General features: G+C 40.8%; 1 protein-coding gene across 1 annotated transcript in view; it reads left to right on the top strand.

The window, feature by feature from the left end:
- Positions 1-16,834, top strand: part of DMRT2 (doublesex and mab-3 related transcription factor 2) — an 18,515-nt gene extending 1,681 nt beyond the window's left edge. Inside the window, exons 2-4 of the mRNA XM_068271402.1 lie at positions 1-277; positions 5,117-5,219; positions 15,615-16,834. The exon at positions 1-277 is cut by the window's left edge and continues 191 nt beyond it. Coding sequence (XP_068127503.1) covers positions 1-277; positions 5,117-5,219; positions 15,615-16,639 — 1,405 coding nt within the window. The 3' untranslated portion in view covers positions 16,640-16,834. The remainder of the gene's footprint in view (positions 278-5,116; positions 5,220-15,614) is intronic.
- The last annotated feature ends 3,395 nt before the right edge of the window (positions 16,835-20,229 follow it).

The raw sequence follows: 20,229 nt of genomic DNA, 5'->3' as shown, positions 1-20,229 counted from the left end.
TGAGGAGGATGAAGACCACCCTGAGGATGGAGCCGCACCAGCCAGGGGAGAACTCATGCAGCAACAGAAGACTACAGACAAGGGTGGAGAGCAGAGGAAGCTGAGCAGGACCCCCAAATGTGCCAGGTGCAGGAATCATGGGGTCGTGTCCTGTCTAAAGGGCCACAAGCGCTTCTGCCGCTGGAGGGACTGTCAGTGTGCCAACTGCCTGCTGGTGGTGGAGAGACAGAGGGTCATGGCAGCCCAGGTGGCTCTCAGGAGACAGCAAGCCACAGAGGTCAGTACCCTGGCGACAATACTATGCCTTCATGTCACTAACCAGTCTAGGATAATGTATTGCGCTCAACACAAGGAGAAACTAGACTTCTCCTTCGCTTTACATTGAAGAGTACTTTCAAACAGGTGTCACTCCCACACAGTAGGTGAGCGGCCAGTGAGGCCAAGTGGAAGTGTCCCTATTGAATTGTGACTGGTCCAGAAGAAGCGAGATGTTATCATTATTTCGCATTCTTCAGCCCATATACTGGTCACACTGGGAAAAGTCTTCCTGGAGTAGTTAGGGATCTGTCTGGATCTAGCATTTTATTATTCTTCCATCTGATAAGTTAGTATTGTCGTTTACAATGAATAACCACTGTATATTAGTTATCATTTCCACCTAGCAGTCCCCATCTCTGCAGTGACATAAAGCAACCAGGCAGACTGGCATGTTTAATAACACTGTAAATATTTTTATAAAGGACCCCGGCGTGTAATGAGGAATCACGTGTGGTTATATTTCCAAATGTAATGAGAAGTACACGATAAAGAAGCGAGAATTCCTCAGACTGGGAGGAGGAGGAGGGGTACAGTGATCGGAGGGGAAGTTGAACCAAGGGAAACTATCACTCTCTACTGTTATGTGTTTTGTAGTTGCATTTCACACACTGCTCTGCGGTTCCCCTATATCCTAAACTATACAGGATTTCTTTTTTTCTTATTCCTCTGAGCACGACTCTTCTGTTGTAAAGCCCACAAGCACTAGCAAACAATATGACTGTAGTTCACTAGTTCTCTAAAGTTTTCTGTAGTCTAATTTAGCGCGTACTAAACCCCAGTGATCTGGTACAGCTAATAAAGGAGTTATTTACACCTGTCTGAGTAATTGCTTTGGCTGGGTATTTGTAGAAAAGCAAGTGTAAAAATCAACCCTTTAGTTAATGAAACCCAAATGCGGCTCCATTTACAAGCTGCAATAAAGCGCTGAGATGTCATGTAAACAAATCCAGATCTGCAGGACGGTTTCAATGCTGTTGTTTTAGTTGCTGAGGTATAGGGGAGAAACTGTGCGATGTGTTTGGAGAGAGTGGTGTCAATATAGAGAGAGTAATGTTGGGGTGTCATTATAGAGTAGTGTTGGAGTGTCAATATAGAGAGAGTAATGTTGGGGTGTCGTTATAGATAGAGTAGAGTTGAGGTGTCATTAGAGAGGAAAATTAAGTGTTGGGTTGTCACTGGAACGAGTAGTGTTGGGGTGTCATTGGAGAGAATAGTGTTGGGTGTCATTGGAGAGAATACTGTTGGTGTTGGGTGTCATTGGAAAGAGTAGTGGTGGGGTGTCCTTAGAGAGTAGTGTTAGGGTGTCATTATAATGAGAGCAATGATGGGGTGTCATTGTAGAGAGTAGTATTCGAGTTCATATTAGAGAGTGTGGTGGGGTGTTTAGAGAGTAATATTGGGGTGTAATTGTAGAGAGTCAGTTGAGGTGTCATAAGAGAGAGTAGTGGCGGGATGACATTAGAGAGAGTAGTGGCAGGGTACCATTAGAGAGAGTAGTGGCAGGGTACCATTAGAGAGAGTAGTGGCGGGATGACATTAGAGAGAGTAGTGGCAGGGTACCATTAGAGAGAGTAGTGGCGGGATGACATTAGAGAGAGTAGTGGCAGGGTACCATTAGAGAGAGTAGTGGCGGGATGACATTAGAGAGAGTAGTGGCAGGGTACCATTAGAGAGAGTAGTGGCGGGGTGACATTAGAGAAAGTAGTGGCGGGTTGACATTAGAGAGAGTAGTAGTGGGGTGTCATTAGAAAGAGTAGTGGTGGGGTGTTATTAGTTAGACACATCAGTGATGACTGTGCTGCTGTATACGGGGGGATCACAGCAGAGCCGGTGCCATGGGTAGCATTGTCACCTCACAGTGTCACAGGGCTTCCATGTCTGTCACACGTATTTAAGCGCATCTAGGCTTTGTCCCCTGGGTTTGCACTTATGTCAGCCTGGTAACATAATACTTAAAGCGTTCTCCAGTGTTTTTGTCATATCAGTTGGGTGTTTTCTTCAATTTTTCCGCGGTGAAGCTGTAGAGTGACAAGTATTTATGTGCTGGTGGTGCAGCACCTTATAACAGTGGTGGTGCAGCACCTTATAACCCTGTCACACAAGCGTCCCCAATACAGATTATACTGCCAGGCTCGTGCTATTCAGGATATGCTTTACTTGCCGAAAACGCCGTAATTAGTTATAAAATGTGATTCGCTTTTCTAGATGTTTGACTAAATCCATGAAAACATCTCTTTAATTTTGTTAAACTATTCGTTTAATATTCTGGCTGTGATTCTCAATGAAGATCCAAAGTGAGCCGCAACGAGGAGAACAAAAAGTGCAAGAATAATGCAGTTACCCCGGGCAGGCAACCAGTCAGGTATCAGCCTTTTAATGTCATGAGGATGCTGACTGGTTGCTCTGGGCAACTGTAGTTTCCCTTTACACCAGATTGGATAAAACAACCCTGCAAACGAATTCACTTTAAACAGTCAATTAATGCAGGGAAAATAGAAACAAAACAAACAAACAAAAATACAAGCATGAATTTCAGCTAATAGAGGTGGAAATAGGCTTTTACGGTTAAGAAGTAAATGAAATAAAGTGAATCAGTATAATAAATAATTTTAGAACATCTTCCTTTTGGAGATAAGTACAGTAGTATTTATTGTAAAAGTTCGCACAGTTTATAGAACAGCCACCATGCGCACAGCTAGGCGTAACGAATGAGCCGCAGTCACTGTAGAGAAGAGCAGGAGCAGCACATGGGCGATAAGAAGTAGGTGACTTGCCCTGGCAGCCCCTATGGTAGGACTCCTAGCTCCGCACCAGTACACTGCAGCAGATGGCTGCGGGCACCTGTGTGATTAATGATGCTGTACCAGAGGCAGCAGCTCAAGTCACTTGCATGCAGGAAAATGCCCAGTGTTTCCAGTCTAAACAGTGAAATGGAGAGGGGCTATTTAGTGTTGAAACTCATAAATATCCACTTGCGCTTTTATTGTGTTTGCGGTAGGTTGAGGCTCTGGTTGTTTCCTGCTCACCGGATGACAGGTTTACATGTTCAACAAGGTCTCTGTTTAGCTTCCCTAAATGAGACGATCAAGACAAACTGTTTTTGTCAACAAGTTTCAGCAACTGACATTCCTCCTCCCCTGCTTGTGTATATTCACGGCAGGGCCTGTCTGTGTGCCTTTGCCCCCTACTTCTTCTTATTGTTTTATACAGCACCAACACATTCTGTGGCACTGTACAGAACAGGAACAAAACATGGTGTACATGACAGTGGTACACACCAAATATAGATACTGGTACATAATATAGAATTGGTAGACCTAGTAATTATAATGAGGAATATAGCAAGATTAACAAAATATATAGCAAATTCCAAGACACAAAAGGATGAGAGCCCTGCCTTTGCAAACTTACAAACAGGTTCTATTCTGGGAGATTGTTCACAAGTTTAATTTGTTTGTAAATGGAGTCCTGTGTTTTACATGGTGAAATATTGATAAATGATTTACTTTCGGTCAACTCCAGATTTGGACATATAGTATTAGCCAGAGGTGCCCACACTTTTACACCCTGTGAGCTACTTTGAAAATTACAAATTGAAAATGATCTACCAGGTAGAATCTACCTACAGATGCAAGCTACAGCTGCAGCGCATGCCCAGCGGCAGTTCTGCAGTGATTACCACAAGCCGCCACTCAATTACATATATATCATAGAGTCCTCCTTAGTAAGCCAAATAGAAAAGTGCTTGACCAACTAGAGTCACAATATCACGCTCAGAGCTGGTTTACACTGGGGCGAAACTTCAGCACTTTGTTGATCGGCAAGAGCTGCTACTAATGTATCCCTATGGATACATTCACACTGCAGCAGTTTCAATTAATTGCAAATGCGCTGCATGCAGTGTTTCTGGGGCGATTGAGCAGTTATTCTCGTTCTATTGAATGGAAATCACATTCACAAGCGCAAATCGCAAGATTTTTCCCCCCAAATCGTGATCGCGGAGCCGAATGCGATTGCGTGCAAAATGCTGAGTGTGACCCAGCCCTCGGTGTCTGACTTAACTGTAATCAGCAGTAGCACATAATGCTTCTAAATGTATACCCCCCCCCCCCCCCCCGCAACATCATATCTATGCTGCTGTGCACAAGTTCAGTAAAGTATATCGCACTAAGCTCATCAAGCTCATCCAAGTCAAGGAGATAGAGTACGATGCGTATGTCACTCAGGTGGGTGGTGTGGGATCTCCCAGTATGTTTTTTTTTCCACTGCGCTTATAAAGTGTTTTAAACTACTTATAACAATTAATGCAATATTGTAGCATTTAATTAGAAAAATATGTGCTACGTGTTTGTGTCCCTGGAACATTGTAACTCGAGTCTGTTGTAAGTAGGAGGCTGTCTGTATACTGATTGCATGCTGCTCCTACTTGTGTATATTCACATAGCTTGTATGGCATTATTGTATATAGATTTTGTACTGCTCTTGCTTGTGTATGTTCACAGAGCATATTTCATACAGATTGTGTGCTGCTCCTGCTTGTGTATATTCACATAGCCTGTGTGACATTGTTGTATACTGAGTGATTGTGTGCTGCTCCTGCTTGTGTTGTGTATATTCCCACAGCCAGTGTGGTATTGTTGTATACTGAGTGATTGTGTGCTGCTCCTCCTTGTGTATACTCACATAGCCTGTGTGACATTGTTGTATACTGAGTGATTATGTGCTGCCCCTGCTTGTGTATATTCCCACAGCCAGTGTGGTATTGTTGTATACTAATTATGTGCTGCTCCTCTTGCAGGACAAGAAAGGCCTTACAGGCAAACCGGCTGTAGCAGAGAGGAAAACTGTCTATCAGAGGCATATAAGAACCCCCAGCCTGCTGGCTAAGAGCATCCTGGAAGGTAATGTTACACCAACCTTGTATTTTCACATACAGTCAAATAAGAAAATCAAGCCACGGAATGTCTTTTTATTTTCCATGATCATGATACTTTCTGTACTCTCCTTTACTCCTACGCTCTGAGCTATTAAACATGGGAATGCACATATGTTAGCTCAATATCAGGCAGAGGGGTATGATATCAGAGTCTGTACACTAGGTGCTAGTACAGGATGTCAGTGCACATCACTGCACTGCACTGCTGATTCTAGTACTGTGATTCCTGTAATCTCACTAAGTAAGACACAGATCACCCTGCCAGACAGCTTGAGTCATTGGCCACTACATAAAGTAGCAGGAGAACATAGGCAAGGAGAAGATACAGCAAGAGGATAGGCTGCAATGCCATAGGGATCCCCATAGCAACTGCTGTGGGGCACATTGCCATTGGGGGCCTGGTCCTGGAGTTTTTTTTTAAGTGTATATTTATTCGTCATTGTTTTCTCCTTCCTTGTTGTTGCTCTGGCTCCCCCCTGCACATATTTTGCTATGGGGCCCAGTGAGTTCTAGTTATGCCCTGTTAGGATGTACTATCTTTACAATCGCAGTGCAGAATGATATAGAATAATATTTAGGCATGATGAAAGTGCTCGCTACAGTACTACAGAGGGCAGGTTTGAGTGCAGATATGACAAGACAACACAACTAGGCCTGATTTACTAACAGCAAGCATATACTGCATTTGTTGGTGATGACTAGAGAAAGTCAGTACGATGCAAACAGATCTGGTTTGCGTTCAGGTTTGATGCAAATTGTATGCATCTTGGGATTGGGCCAATCATATGCTATAAAAAACCATTTGCATTACATTTTCATTTTCATGCAAGCCCGAAAAAATCATTGTCTTACTGATTATCCCTGGGGGTGACCATTAGCCAGTTTATTGCCCAGGCACACCTATGCATTTGCACAATGGCCTTTGCATGAACGGACATGTCAGTGATTGACAGAAGGTCTGTTAGGCTTCGTTCACATCTAAAATGAAAATCGCTGACGGCTGCGTTTTGCGATTTTGAGAGTGCTTTTTTTCCCCCTCCCGGAGCTTACCTGGGCGCTACGATTTTGTGTAAAGCGCTTTTCAAAGCACTTTTGCAGAGCAACTTATTTATTCACTTCCTGATGCAAGTCCGGAAGTGAACTCTTTGACCCAGAAAAGAATAAATACAATGTGAAGCAGATATGTATAATGATTCCACTGCGCACTCCTTAGTGACCAGATTCTAGCCACCTTGGTTTTCAGGTGGATCTCAGGCTCAGCACTGTGTTTCACCAGGCCCTCAGTGAATCACACCCTCCAGTTCAGTAGACTACGTCCTACGCAGTATCGCTATGTACAAGCTATCTCGGTGTGGTAATGCTGAAAGCGGTCAGTTTAGATAATTGCGGGGAAGCCAGTGATGATGAGGTCACATGGGTAGAGGGAGGGTCCAGTGGGGATTGAAATTCAGGCTGCGGACTGGCTACGCTAGCCCCTGATGAGTCTGATTGGAGGACGAAACGCGTAGGGCGGAGCCAGTGCGCGTGACGTCATTACGTGCGGAAGTTCACGACGGGAACGCTGTAGCAACTCGTGGGAAAGCTTGGCAATAACGGGAACCTTCTGCAGAGCGGGACGCCGTCGGGAAGCCGTATGGGGGCTCCAGACGATCAGCATTGCCGTCTAGATAAGTTTACTTCTTCCTTCCAGTCTGTAAGTAGGCTATTGGCGCGAGAAGCGCAGGTGTGGAATCTGAATGTGCTTACATACTGTGCAATGAGGAGTTTTTATTGTGCTTTGTTTTAAAGTTTTTATGAAGAATAAATGCATTTTTCTACTGAACTGGAGGGTGTGATTCACTAAGGGCCTGGTGAAACACAGTGCGGAGCCTGAGATCCACCTGAAAACCGAGGTGGCTAGAATCTGGTCACCAAGGAGTGTGCAGTGAAATCATTATACATATCTGCTTCATATTGAGGATACCCCCACAGCGAACCCTATTGTATTAACTCATGCTATAAGGACTCTGGTATTTATGGACTTTATTGAAAAGCAGTGGCGCAGCCGGTTATAATATACAAATAAATACAATGTATTTATTCTTAAAAGCGCGAACACAATCGCTGCACAAAGTGATTTTGTGAGCGTTTTTACTATACCTTCCATTGCAGCAAAATCGCCTTAAAAATGGTGCAGGCAGCGCTTTGCTGAGCGGATCGGAAAACAAACCGCTCAGATGTGAAAACTCTCATAGGAAATCATTGCACAATCACTTTTAGGACGATTTTGAAAATCACCGGTGCTTAAAAATAACGCAAAACGTCCTAGGAGTGAACAAGCCCTTAGGCTGGGACCACACTTGTCAAAATTACATGCTTTTTTCCCCACATACAAAATCAGATTACAGCTGAAAACTAATGTTAGTTAATGGGATGGTTCACAGATGAATGCAACTTTCGCTTGTGGTAAGAAAACATACTCTTTGTTACATAATATCGCACAAACACAAATGTGCAGCGTATGCGAAAGGTGTGGTCCTAGCCTAAGATATTGCTGGCTATGAGTAAATTATGAAAATCAAAAAAAAAAAAAAGAAAGAAAGAAAAGTAAACTAGTTAAAACATGTATGAAGTATTAAATCAAACCTACATATCAGAGTTCAAAAGTGTCAGTTTTTAGAAAAAATGAAAACAAATAAATCCATAAAAATTGTGGTCAGCATTTTGCTTAAATAATTGGTGATAATGCTACAGCACTGATCTGCTCAAAGACATCAATGGGAAGCCTGTCTCTGGAATGGGCAGCTATACACAAGCAGAGGCAAGAGAAAGGCTGCACATTGGCTGTGTTATATGAGTATTAGACGTGCTGACGGTAGCCGGCTGTGCATTTCTCCAGGTGTACGGCTGCCCACATATAGACAGAAGGAAATAGATTGTCAGTGATTTATTGGCTGTGTGGTATTTATATTCTAGTATGTCTCCCCTTATGCAGGTGTCCAAAACTGGCTTCATGAATAATAATGAGTTCTTTGTGCTTTTTATCAGAGCAGGGACAAGGTCCTCCAGCACCCAAGGCTGAGACACCAAAATGCGCCCCTCCATCCCTCCCATCCCAGCTGTCACACACTGATTGCTATTAGACTAAGAGGGCCACAGGGTCCCAACACCTTAATATCTAGTTATCTGGCTTGCAGTCACTGCCATGTATCCCCTTTCCTTATTTTTCTGCTTCATACACAATTAGGAATGACAGCTGAATGAATTGTGCGCCCCCTCCTACACTGCGCCCTAAGGCTGGAGCCTATCCAGCCTATGCCTCGGCCCGGCCCTGCTTTTTATTACTAATTACCCTGCGTAAAGATAATGAGGCCTTACGATAGAAGTTAAATATACCATATACTGATTGTGTGGGAGTTCTTTTTTGTGACATCACCACACTGAATATATGCAGCCATAAATAGATCCTATTTTGATCATCCTGAAATTCTATTGAGACATAAATGCATGTATAAGTTATATAAATTCAATAATAGCACAAGTAAAGTCACGTTAAAACTTATATGAGATGTGTTTACCGTAATTCATTGCAAAGGCACATTTCTAAAAGTAATGATTTACATTAGTAAGAAAATAAAATAGTGAGGTTTGCTCCATATTTAACTTAAATTTGATATTCCTTTTTTTGTTTTTTTCTTAGGTACTTTTTATTACTTTTCAAGAGGCTATATATAAAAAAATAAATTTTCTAGATAAGATGAGAAAACATTTCCCTTGAGAAAACTCAGAAACAAAAATGACTGATCTTGCCCCATTGTTACACAACACATACTGGACAGATTGTTTGATAAACTACATGAGACAGTCCAAATTAAGTAAAATCTTTTATCATACAGCAAGTATTCTTGAAAACAGATGTGTTAAACATAAGGTGCCCATATATACTGGCAATCATGTTTAAAGAACACCTGAACTGAGCAGTATATGGAGGGCGGCTGCCATATTTTAACAACATAGGCTGCCATATATTCCCTTTTAAACAATGCCAGTTACCTGGCATCCTGCTGATCTTTCATGCATCAGTGGTGTCTGATTTACACACCTGAAACAAGCATGCTGCTAGTCCAGTCAGACTTCAGTCAAACATCTGATCTGCATGCTTGTTCAGGGTCTATAGCTCAAAGTATTAGCAGCAGAGGATCAGCAGGACAACCAGGCAATTTGAATTGTTTAAAAGGAAATAAATGTGGCAGCCTCCATATCTCTACACCCTTTATTTGTTTTCCTTTTTCCTCATACCCTATTTTTGCAGCCTCCATATCTCTCTCACTTCAAGTGTCCTTTTATACTATTTATTGTAATATGTGTGGCCACCTTAACAGATATGATCCTACATTCTTTGTGGAACCCTTTCCCAGATAGCCCCCGAGAGACAGATGCTTAGCTTTACTGTCTTCACATTCATGCCCTAGAGAGGTGAGGCCTCTTTTCCACTGACGGTTGATAGGCAGTGAAATGCCTTTTAAACTCTCACAACTGCTTGCTGCTGCCTGGTAACTGTTCACTGCTGCCTGGTAACTGCTCACTGTTGCCTGGTAACTGCTTGTTGAGCACACAGCTCAACAGTCCGTGTAAAAGAGGCCTAAAATGGACAAAATGGGAGAGCATGAAGGGTGTGTGTCTTTAACTTGATTCTTACATACACGGACAACCATACTGATCTCTCTCTCTCTCTCTCTCTCTCTCTCTCTTTCTCCTCTCTTTCTCTCTTTCTCTCTCTCTCTCATTCTCTCAGTGACACATATGTTTAAACACATTTGAGACTCAGAGAGAATCTGTCACCTATGAGAGCTGTTGAACATGCAATACTTCAGTGAGACAAATGATAACACATAATGGGTATCATTCATAAAGCATTTCCGCATGCGGAAATGCTAAAAACAGCTGACTTTACCGACCACTCGGCAAAGTCAGCATTCATAAAGGCTCTTTCCGCATGAAAAAAAGACATACCGAGCAGAGTGATAAATCACCGCCTTGTGCGGTGATTAACGGAACAAATGTAGCAAAATGTTAATTCATAAAGAATACCGCCAGCGGTGTCAGGTCGGAAAGTCCCGCTCCCTCTGATGTGGCGATAACAATGTTAAGTGAATGGAGACACACAGACCTCCCAGGCAGCTGCAGCAGAGCGGAACACGGAGAAATGTATCAACTCGGCAGCTTCCGTGTCTCCGCCTGCCTACCGCCTGCCTACCGCCAGCCTAGTTCGGGGAATCTCCGCACTGCCACCGCACCTACACACTTCTTTATGAATGCCCACCCAGAAGTCTAAAGTACCGGTTGCGGAGAAGAACGGTGTTTTCCCGCACTACCGACAGCCTCTTTATGAATGATACCCTTTGTCTGTGAGGACATTAAATGCTATTTTAAGCCAAAAGGTGGATTATGGCTTTGAATAAAATAATGGTAACATTTAAGATGTGCATGGTTCTCCCCCTAGATGGGAAGATTTTCTTTGCATTCATGTACAGACAAGAAGTGGATAAATCTATTTAGCATGGAGGAGAGGTTAATACAATTTTAGCGTGGTGAAAATCTTGAGTATTTGTCATTTTTTTTTATTGCAGTTCCTTATTTTTTTTTACCCAGTGACACCTTAGGCTCATATTGGACTGTTGGTGTCACTAGCATAGATCCCCAGTGGGGGCAGCAATGATACACTGACAGAAGGTCTTCATTTTGCACTCAGGCGAATACATAAATATGTGTTTTGGGTAATGTTGGGCTTAGGTGACATAAATTCTACAGAGACCAGATCCCTCTCTTTCACTTGTCAATGGGGGCCTGGATTTTTGGAAAGATAGATAGTTATTGTATGATTCCTAGGGGCATAGCTACGGGGGCCAAGGGCCCCAATGCAAACTTTACATTGCTCCCACCACAGCACTGTATGCATAATAATCACATGATCTATACCATTAAAACCGAAATTACAAGGACAGTTACTTTGTGAAAGAGATGTAAGCAGGGCTTCATGAATCATTCCCACACTTCATAGCACAAACAGAGGTGATCATTATTACTACATCAGTGGTAAAGAGCTAATGCAGGTCCAGGGCCCTGGTACGGTCACAACCTCTGCATCCCCCCATTGCTACGCCACTGGTGGTACCTCACCCTGCCATCAGTATTATGATCTTCCTTTAGTTGGGAAGTGATTCCCTTTAAAGGACATTTGAGGTGAAAATAAACTGATGAGAAAAACAATTGTATTTGTCCTCCTTCTCCTGTCAATGACTTTCTTTAGATATCCCACAGTTTCATTTTATATTTAAATTTAGTTTTTAAGTTTTTACTATTTAATTGTCTCTGCTTAATGACACCTTAATTGAAGTATGCCAGAGCATAAATCTATGAATTATTGACCCTTTTTTATCTCGTTCCTGCTCTCAGAAGCCATTTACTGACAGGAAAAGGCTTTATGGCTGTAATTACTTATCAGTGAGGGTTATGCTATATTCTGACCCAGTCTGACCCGGGCCCGACACGGACAAAAAGTGTCACTTGCATACCTGATATTTAATTTATTCAGACAGAGAACAAAAAAAGGAACACAGCCTAGTTTTTTGTGGGCTTGCCACTGTCCATACACATGTCTATCTCATCATGTCACATGTCACCTCAGTTGTCCTTTAAGGTGGCTAGTAGAGAAGTGGCATCATTTAACAATACTACAGCCGATTGATTACAATCACAAACATCAGCTGTCCACAATGCATAACTCCACAATGCCTGTAATGACATCTTTTAAACCTCGGGATTTAGACGTTCTGGTTTTGCATTGTATTTTACTTGCTAATGCCTCTGTCAGTCGTACTTCAGTTTCAACATTCTCCACTGGGATTAACAAACAAATATAATAGTATTTTGCATGGAGAAGTGCCAGCACAAGATTCTAGTGTCATTCTCTCACAAAGAATATTATATTATGTGTATATATATATATATATATATATATATATATATATATATATATATATATATATATAGTTTATTCCATAAAAGTCTCCTGTCCATTCTTGTTGGAAGTATCAATTCAGTGACAATTCATTTCTAAACCTAGAAACAAAGCTTTTTCTTTTTCGTTTATAATTACAGTTCTTTGTGGTCTTTTGAGAACATCTATAGAGAGTACAGCTATCCCCTGGCACCACTGACTTTATTATTAGCAAGGATGGCCATTGGCCAATTACATGTTAACAATTCTGAGTGGATGCACATTTTATGATAATTGTATGCAAATTTACAGGGCGCGGAAATGGACTAATCGATTGCCACTGTTGCAGCGTTTTATTAGTTTATTTCCAATAATATTGCATAATTTTGCATAAAATTGGCATCAGCTCAGAACTATTGGCATCTCATTGCTTATTCTTAGTTGTCAGCGATCGGTCATGCTAGATTACAAACAAGCAATTATTTTGTTCTTGCATTGCTGTCCCCAATCAGCTTCCCCCACTTCCCTCACCACAGAACAGAACATGATGCTTGACCAAGGGCAAGCAGCAAGTCTGTACTGCAATTGCTCATAAACTATCACTTTGAAACAATCACAAATGATGATTTTGGGGAACAGTTATTGCAAGTGAGCATGTAGCTTTAATCATATGGATCATTTCAATGGCTTGTGTGTTTGGACAGAAGTCTCTGCTGTATTCTATCATCTGCAGACCTCCCCCTCTGTGCTGTTTTCCCTCTTATGTCTTGCTTTCCTGCTCTTAACTGTCTGTCTTTTTTCTTTTTTCCTAGTTCGAGTTTCTTCTCATCTGTAACGCTTTGTACATTGTGATGCGGCTCTAGGAAATATACATGCCATCAGTTCTAGGTATGGCCATTTTTCCTGGCCGTGGTACCGTATAACAGGTGTCAGACACTATCGACTGGGTGGTCCGCTTTTGTTACATACAGATTATAGTATCGCTGCACCAGCAGGATGCAGAATGAATTCACACAGTTATGCTTTTAGGCAGCAGCGGTGCTAGTGGTTTACCATATTTGGTACTCAGTAGTAAAGCATGAAGAAGTTCTTTAGCAGGGGACTACAAAATATTTGCTGTTATCATACAAATCCATCAGATTTGAGGCAGGACTGTAGAAAAAAGTACACACTGTTTACAGTATTACTTTAGAAGGACATATTATACTAATGTTAGGTACACACCATACAATTTTCTGGCAGATTTTCCTGCCAGATCGATTATTTCCAACATGTCCAATCTTATTTTCGATTGATTTTCTGATCATTTTTTTAAATCGTTTTTCGATCGATTTTCATAGAACTGAACAAAAATCGATGAAAAAAACGATAAAAAATGGTCAGAAAGTCAAACAATCGATCGAAATTCAGATCATACATGTTGGAAATAATCGATCTGGCAGGTAAATCTGCAAGAAAATTGTATGGTGTGTACCTAGCATTAGAAATTTTGGTGATCGTGCCTATTACAGTCACGTCCTCTGCTGTGGGGTCTTTCTCTGCCTCTGTCTGCTGGGCTGTCTCTATAGTTATATAGTTATAGCTCTATAGTTACTCATATAGGAATCAAAATCATAATCAGCAAATCTCTGCACTGCCATTGTTTGTAAGTGACCTGTCTGGGCTGCAACTGTACAATCTGCAACCCTGCCTCAACATTTCCTCCAACACAAGTTCCATTTTAGCTACTGAGGATGTAAGGGAGTACTATTGAATAGTGAATAGACCTTTTTTGTTTCTCTACCTTTATTTATTTTACTTTTACATTTTGCACTAACGAGGATGGGCTTAATTTCGGGATCAGTTTGACTTTGAAGGCTTAGTTCACATCCAGCTTTTTTTTTGTTTTTAAAGCTTTTATTAGTAACTTCATAAAAATATATGCACTTGAGAATTAAGTTGAGTAAAACGTTCCTTTTCAATATGAAAAGTAAAAATACCTGTTACAGTGGGTCACAGGTCCCCAATTCCTCATTACTGACACCTGATGCCTCCGCACACTTCCCTCCACCCTCCTTGGCAGTTTGAACTTAGCCTCCCGCCCCCACTGATGACTAGGTAACTGGAGTGGTGTATGCAGGTCCTTCTTACATTGGCCACCAGAGCCATCCTCACCTAGTAACTGACAGCCTACCGACTACCATGTTGGTTGTGAAGAGTTGAGCATACAGTCAGGTCTATAAATATTGGGACAATGACACAATTCTAACACTTTTGGCTCTATACACAACCACAATGGATTTGGAAATGGAATGAAATGAATACAATGTTCTGTAACTGCTGACGGTCAGCTTTAATTTGAGGGTATTTAATTCCAAATCAGGTGAACGGTGTAGGAATTACAGTTTGCATTTGCCTTCCAATATTTATAGACCTGACTGTATGTAAGCCATTGCAACATGTATTTTTAATTTTTAAATTGCAAAAATGTAATATTCTTGGCATTTTTTTTATCAAATGCATTTATTTTTTTAATACAGAAATTTTTGAATACAGAAAAAAAAGAAAAAAAATACAGAAAAAAAATAAGAAGAAAAAAATGAAACGTGAAGGGGAACTTTAACTTTCCCACACAACGCTCATTTGTAAATTAAGGGGAAAGTACAGGGTTTCCCTGACTTCGGGGGCCCAAGAGAAATGGCCTCCTTTGGTTCATGTTTCTATTCCTGAGCAATCAGCTGTGGGAATAAGTAGTGTTTTCTTGAGAAAGTCCCAGTTATTTATCAGAACTTATGACAAGCAGATACACAGATTCAGAGCATCAAAATGTAATACAAATGGACAAACTTTAGCCAAAAAGATGGCAATAGAAAATAACTTCAGATTTTGAAGTAACACTGTTATCTTCTGAACCACACACTGGCCATTTATTTAGGTAATTATGGCATCATCATTTCCCAGTGAAAACCAGTGCAAGTGGTCTGTACTGGGAGCCTGTAAGGAGTTATGCAACCGACTTAAATGTACCCAAACATAATACGTATTTAATATAATCATAATAGTGTAAACATAAAAGCATAATAACAAATTTACATATTCTGCTAAAATTAAAAAGATTGATAGTCATTTTGAATTAGTGTAAATAACTGTGCTGAATTGTTTGTTTTAAACATTTATTGTAAAAGTTATATGTTTAAAGCCATTACTTTACGGAAAACATTTAACATAGAAAGAAAGTAAATTATCAAGCAGTGTCGGGTTGTCAGGGCCAGCTATTTCTATGCTGGCTGGAAAGTTTTCACTTGCACTTACGAGCTGTAAATCATATGTTTTGCGAAGTTATGAAAACTGTTTTCCTTTGGCACTGATACAACCCACCTAATAAATAACTTGTCATTTTAGGTTACCGACCTCTGCCAGCAGAATCCTACATGGGGCCCAATTCCCCTCTGCCTGCCCCTGTGAGCGACAGGATGAGGAAGAGACGGGCCTTTGCTGATAAGGAGCTAGAGAACATTATGCTGGAGAGGGAATACAAGGAAAGGGAGATGCTGGAAGCTACTCAGGCTGCCAACCTGTTCCTGCCCGGCCGCATGGTACATGCTGCAGAGTATAACGCCTACAAAACTGCCTATGGGAATTCACAGGTTGATGCCCCAAACAAAGACTTCTGCAACTTCCTGCCGACTTGTCTTGACCTCACTATGCAGTATTCAGGGTCTGGAAATGTGGAACTTATCTCATCTAATGTTAGTGTGGCAGCTACCTACAGACAATACCCTGTGCCTCCCAGGTTCTTGGTTTGGCCAAAAACCAGTGGCCCCATTACTGACGCTCTTCTCTACCAGCAGTATCTGCTAAATGCCACGGCCATGCAGGCACTGAAATCCGGCTCAAACTGGGACTCGAAAAACAATCCAGTAGTTGAATGCCAACCCACAGAACATGACTTAGTGCCTTCTAAATTAGAATCTCAAATGATACATCCACCAAACTTGCCCCAAGACGTTGGAGAAAGGTCTGCATTTTCGCCACCAAAAAGAACCTTCCCACAGTTACCCAGCAAAGACATTTTGTCTGCCCAGGACAGTGTAATGAACAAGATCAGTAAGGAAACAGCTAAGCAGCCGCTGTCTTTTAAGTACAGCCCTTTCCACTCATTATTTCAGCAGGCACATCTTGAAAAGTCATTGTCAGAGCTTAAAACATCCTGTGCGAAGGACCCCCCTTATGAAGAGCCTGCAAAGAAATTCCGAGAATGCTCATCCAAAGAAAATCAAAAGTACAAACTCACGATTGATAGTTACAACAAGGACTATTTCTTAAAAGAATCAGGAACAAAACTCTCTGTCAGCGAGCCTTTACCATTCTCTGTGGAATCCATCCTGAAAATGCCTTCAACCACAGTGCAAAGAGCCAGCCAATAGACATTCCACCAACCCAGATAGTAGCTACTGGTTTAGCTGCTAAGGGCCTAAAAATTCTTCATAATGAAGCCTATGATCTTTCCATGTAATGTACATAATATAGATTTGCATGTTGCCTTTTTTTTGTACAAATGACAATATTTAAATGTAAAAACGTGATCTGCACATGTGTATTGTAAAGTATTTTAACATAAAACAAATATATAAATAATAAACTACAATGGTAAAGTATTTCTTTTTATGGTTATGTGTACCTAAAACATTCCCACTTCAAGAAAACACAAACAGCACCACTTCTGTGTGATGGATGGCTGTAGACCGCTGCATTTTGTTTATTACTTACCTTGATGCCAGCAATGTTTTCTTGCACTTTTCAGGATATACTGTAATTATTTAGTAAATACAATGGGGTGGAAAGTGTGTGTGTGTGTGTGTGTGTGGGGGGGGGGGGGGGGGGGCAGGGGGCGAATAAAACAGTAACGATAAATGATCCTGGATGAGCCATTTAAATGTTTTTACATTTAATTGATTGAATATTTCATTATTGCATATTGTGCAATGCAGTATGTGGCTGATACTGATTATATTCATATTCATTGGGAGCAATAATTGTTAGTATCTGCAATGCCTTTTGTACACACATTACTGCATGTACCCAAATGCCTTGCAGTGTATTTTATATGATGGCACTGTCAGTGGCAGGAATATTATCCAACTCCTCATCTGTGTGACAGAATTACCACTACTCAATGAGTGTTGCTGCCCTACCTCAAATCAGCAACAGCAGAAAATTTAATTGCAAACATGTGGTTTTTAATTTATCAGCTATTAAATTATCTGACATGGGGTGATTTAGTAAGGGGATGTTCTAGTGCTGCTATAATCACCCAAGCACTAGGCAAGTGACACTGGTGCGCTATTTTGGAGCCATGCTATGGCAGTCTCTTGTGCCTCTAATAAAAGGAATAAACAGTTGTCAGTTTAGAAAAAAAGGTTATTTTTTTTTAAAGGGCATGCCCACTTTCAAACTTTATTTACCATTTACCCTCCATGCAGGCTGGCATTCTCCAGGTCTTTTGGAGTCTACCAGTATGGTGGTCCGCCCACTTGGAGGATTCTACCCCATAGGCCTTGAGGAGGGCCTTATGGGCCTTATGGTAGAATCTGGAAGCTCTGTACACTAATAAGGTTACTCACAGATATCTGCCCCTTCCCAGGTAAACAGATAAAAGGAATCAATTTTGTTTGGTGACTATTTTGCTTCTTCTAACATAATTTTCTTGTGTATTTAATTTTTCTTCCTTAAATTTGTAAATCATTTATTTTGTACTGTTCTTTTTTTTCTATTCTTTATTAGTCCTGCTTGCAAAGCTTTTTATACTGTCCATAATCATTGCAATTGTGATGATATAGACAAATAGGAAAGTATAGAATTTTCTGCCAAGGTGTGTATTTGAATTTTCCCTCTGATTTCCGGTTGCATTTTTCTATGGATCAATAGGAAAAGCTAGTGGGAAATTCAAATGCCTGCTAATCGGGCTCCTGATAATTTTAGTGATTGGTTAAAATGGGGAATATAGAAGGATGTAAAATTAGAAGAAAATAACAGTAGAAGAACAGAAGACAGAAGAATACTTTTTTTAATTGTGAAAAAAGATGAAAGTAAAGGAAAAGAAAAGATGTATACAGCAGATGATGGCTTTAAAGAATATGAGTATACAGAAGAATATAGAAGTGTGCAAATAAAAAGATAAGTACCCAGATCATAAGAAAGAAGGATACTAATGAAACAAAGAAAATAATAGGTGAAAAAGGGAAGGAAAGAGAATTTGTATTTATTATTTTTATTAATTTTTATTAAAAATGAAATGTCACTTTTTATTACCTATTTCCTAAGGCAGAGGAGAACATGTAGGAATCCCTTTAAAATTAAAATGGTCTTCCAGATCCAACCATGAGCCGTCTCAGGCCCTACCCCTGTATGTGTGTGGTTAGTTACTCCACCTCTTCTAGCATGATCCATATTTGAAGTGATTTACCATAAGCAAAGATGAAACTTGTTTCATTAATAAATCAGCCACTATGTGTTCAATGTAGACATAACAATTTTAATAGGAATATTATTATGCAAACACTTAGGCCCCCTTTGCATTGCTGGTACACTCCACCGCTACTTCCCATCAGTCTCTATGAGACTAGCCACACTACCTGCAGTGTGGTGCGATGTATGAGCCGCCCCCTGGCAGGTATTTGCATTGAAGTTGCCGTGCTGGTGTGGCACGCATGGACAAAAAAAGTGACTTACCTCCTGTCCAGCAGCGAGCACATCACTGTTCAGGGGTGCGGGGGGTTGACTGATAGAGCTACCAGAATCACCTGGTCGGTGCAGGGTGTGGGAAATAGGGCACGGTGTGTTGCCCCGGGCTCTGAAACTACCAAAACTACCGTAATCCCTACTTGTTCACTGGTCAAAGCTGAATACTGGACCCGACTTCAGCCAGATAGAAAGGGCACTCTTCTGCAATCAGGTGGCAGATCAGCAAAATGTAATCCATCTAGGGCACAAGATGTAACATTAAGATTCTGTGTACATATCTATGGTAGTATGTGAGTTACCAGAATTATAGACTACTGCTATGCCTTTTGAGGTATAAAAAGTGATGTGCAAAGTAATAGTGATCTTTTTTTGAGAAAGCATCGATGTGTCATATTGTTGACTCGTTGTCTTACTTATGAGTAGCGCATAATAATTAGGGGGGGGGGGGCAGAGCGGGATATCCAGTGGTTCAATTATAATGGAATTTTCCTCTTTGCAGACACAGTCTATATAGGGAAACCTGTATAACAAATGCAACTTTAATCTCAGAATGCCTCAGATTTTGAATGGGCTGCAAGTAACAGACTTTTGTTATGCTGGACACCAAGCAGCTTGGTTTTGATTTCATGCAGAATACTATTTACAACACTCTGAAGACTAAAGTCAAAAGGGCTAAGTGCATTAATAGTCTACATAATAAATGTATAATATATAGGCATATATATATATATATATAGGCATATATATATATATATATAGGCATATTGAAAATAATGTTTTATTTTGAAATTTTTATTAAAATGTATTTTAAACGTATGCTTTATTACTCCACAAAAGAGCTCTGTCATGAAAATATTAAAATTTAAAATATATGCAAACATATACAAATAAGAAGTATGTTTCTTCCAGAGTAAAATGAGCCATGAATTACTTTTCTCCTATGTTGCTGTCACCTACAGTATGAAATCTAACAGAACGGACAGGTTTTGAATTAGCCCACCTCCTGGGGGGTTCTCAGGGTTTTCTTTATTTTCAAAAGCACTCAGTGAAGGGCAGTTGCTCCGTCCAACTGCCAAAAAAGTGTACGGTGAGCAGAGAGGCTGGCCAGCATTTTTGTATACATTTTTTTCAGGGAGTGTCTTAAAAATTAATAAAGGCCAAGCTGAGAATCCCCTGTGGAGAGATGGACTAGCCCAAACCTGTTGCTTCTGTCCGATTTCTACTACTTACTGTAAGTGACAGCAACATAAGCGCCATGCACATGGCAATAGCG

This window comes from Hyperolius riggenbachi, chromosome 1 (genome assembly GCF_040937935.1).
Source record: "Hyperolius riggenbachi isolate aHypRig1 chromosome 1, aHypRig1.pri, whole genome shotgun sequence".
Taxonomy (NCBI): Eukaryota; Metazoa; Chordata; class Amphibia; order Anura; family Hyperoliidae; genus Hyperolius; species Hyperolius riggenbachi.
This window is presented reverse-complemented; position numbering and strand designations above follow the sequence as displayed.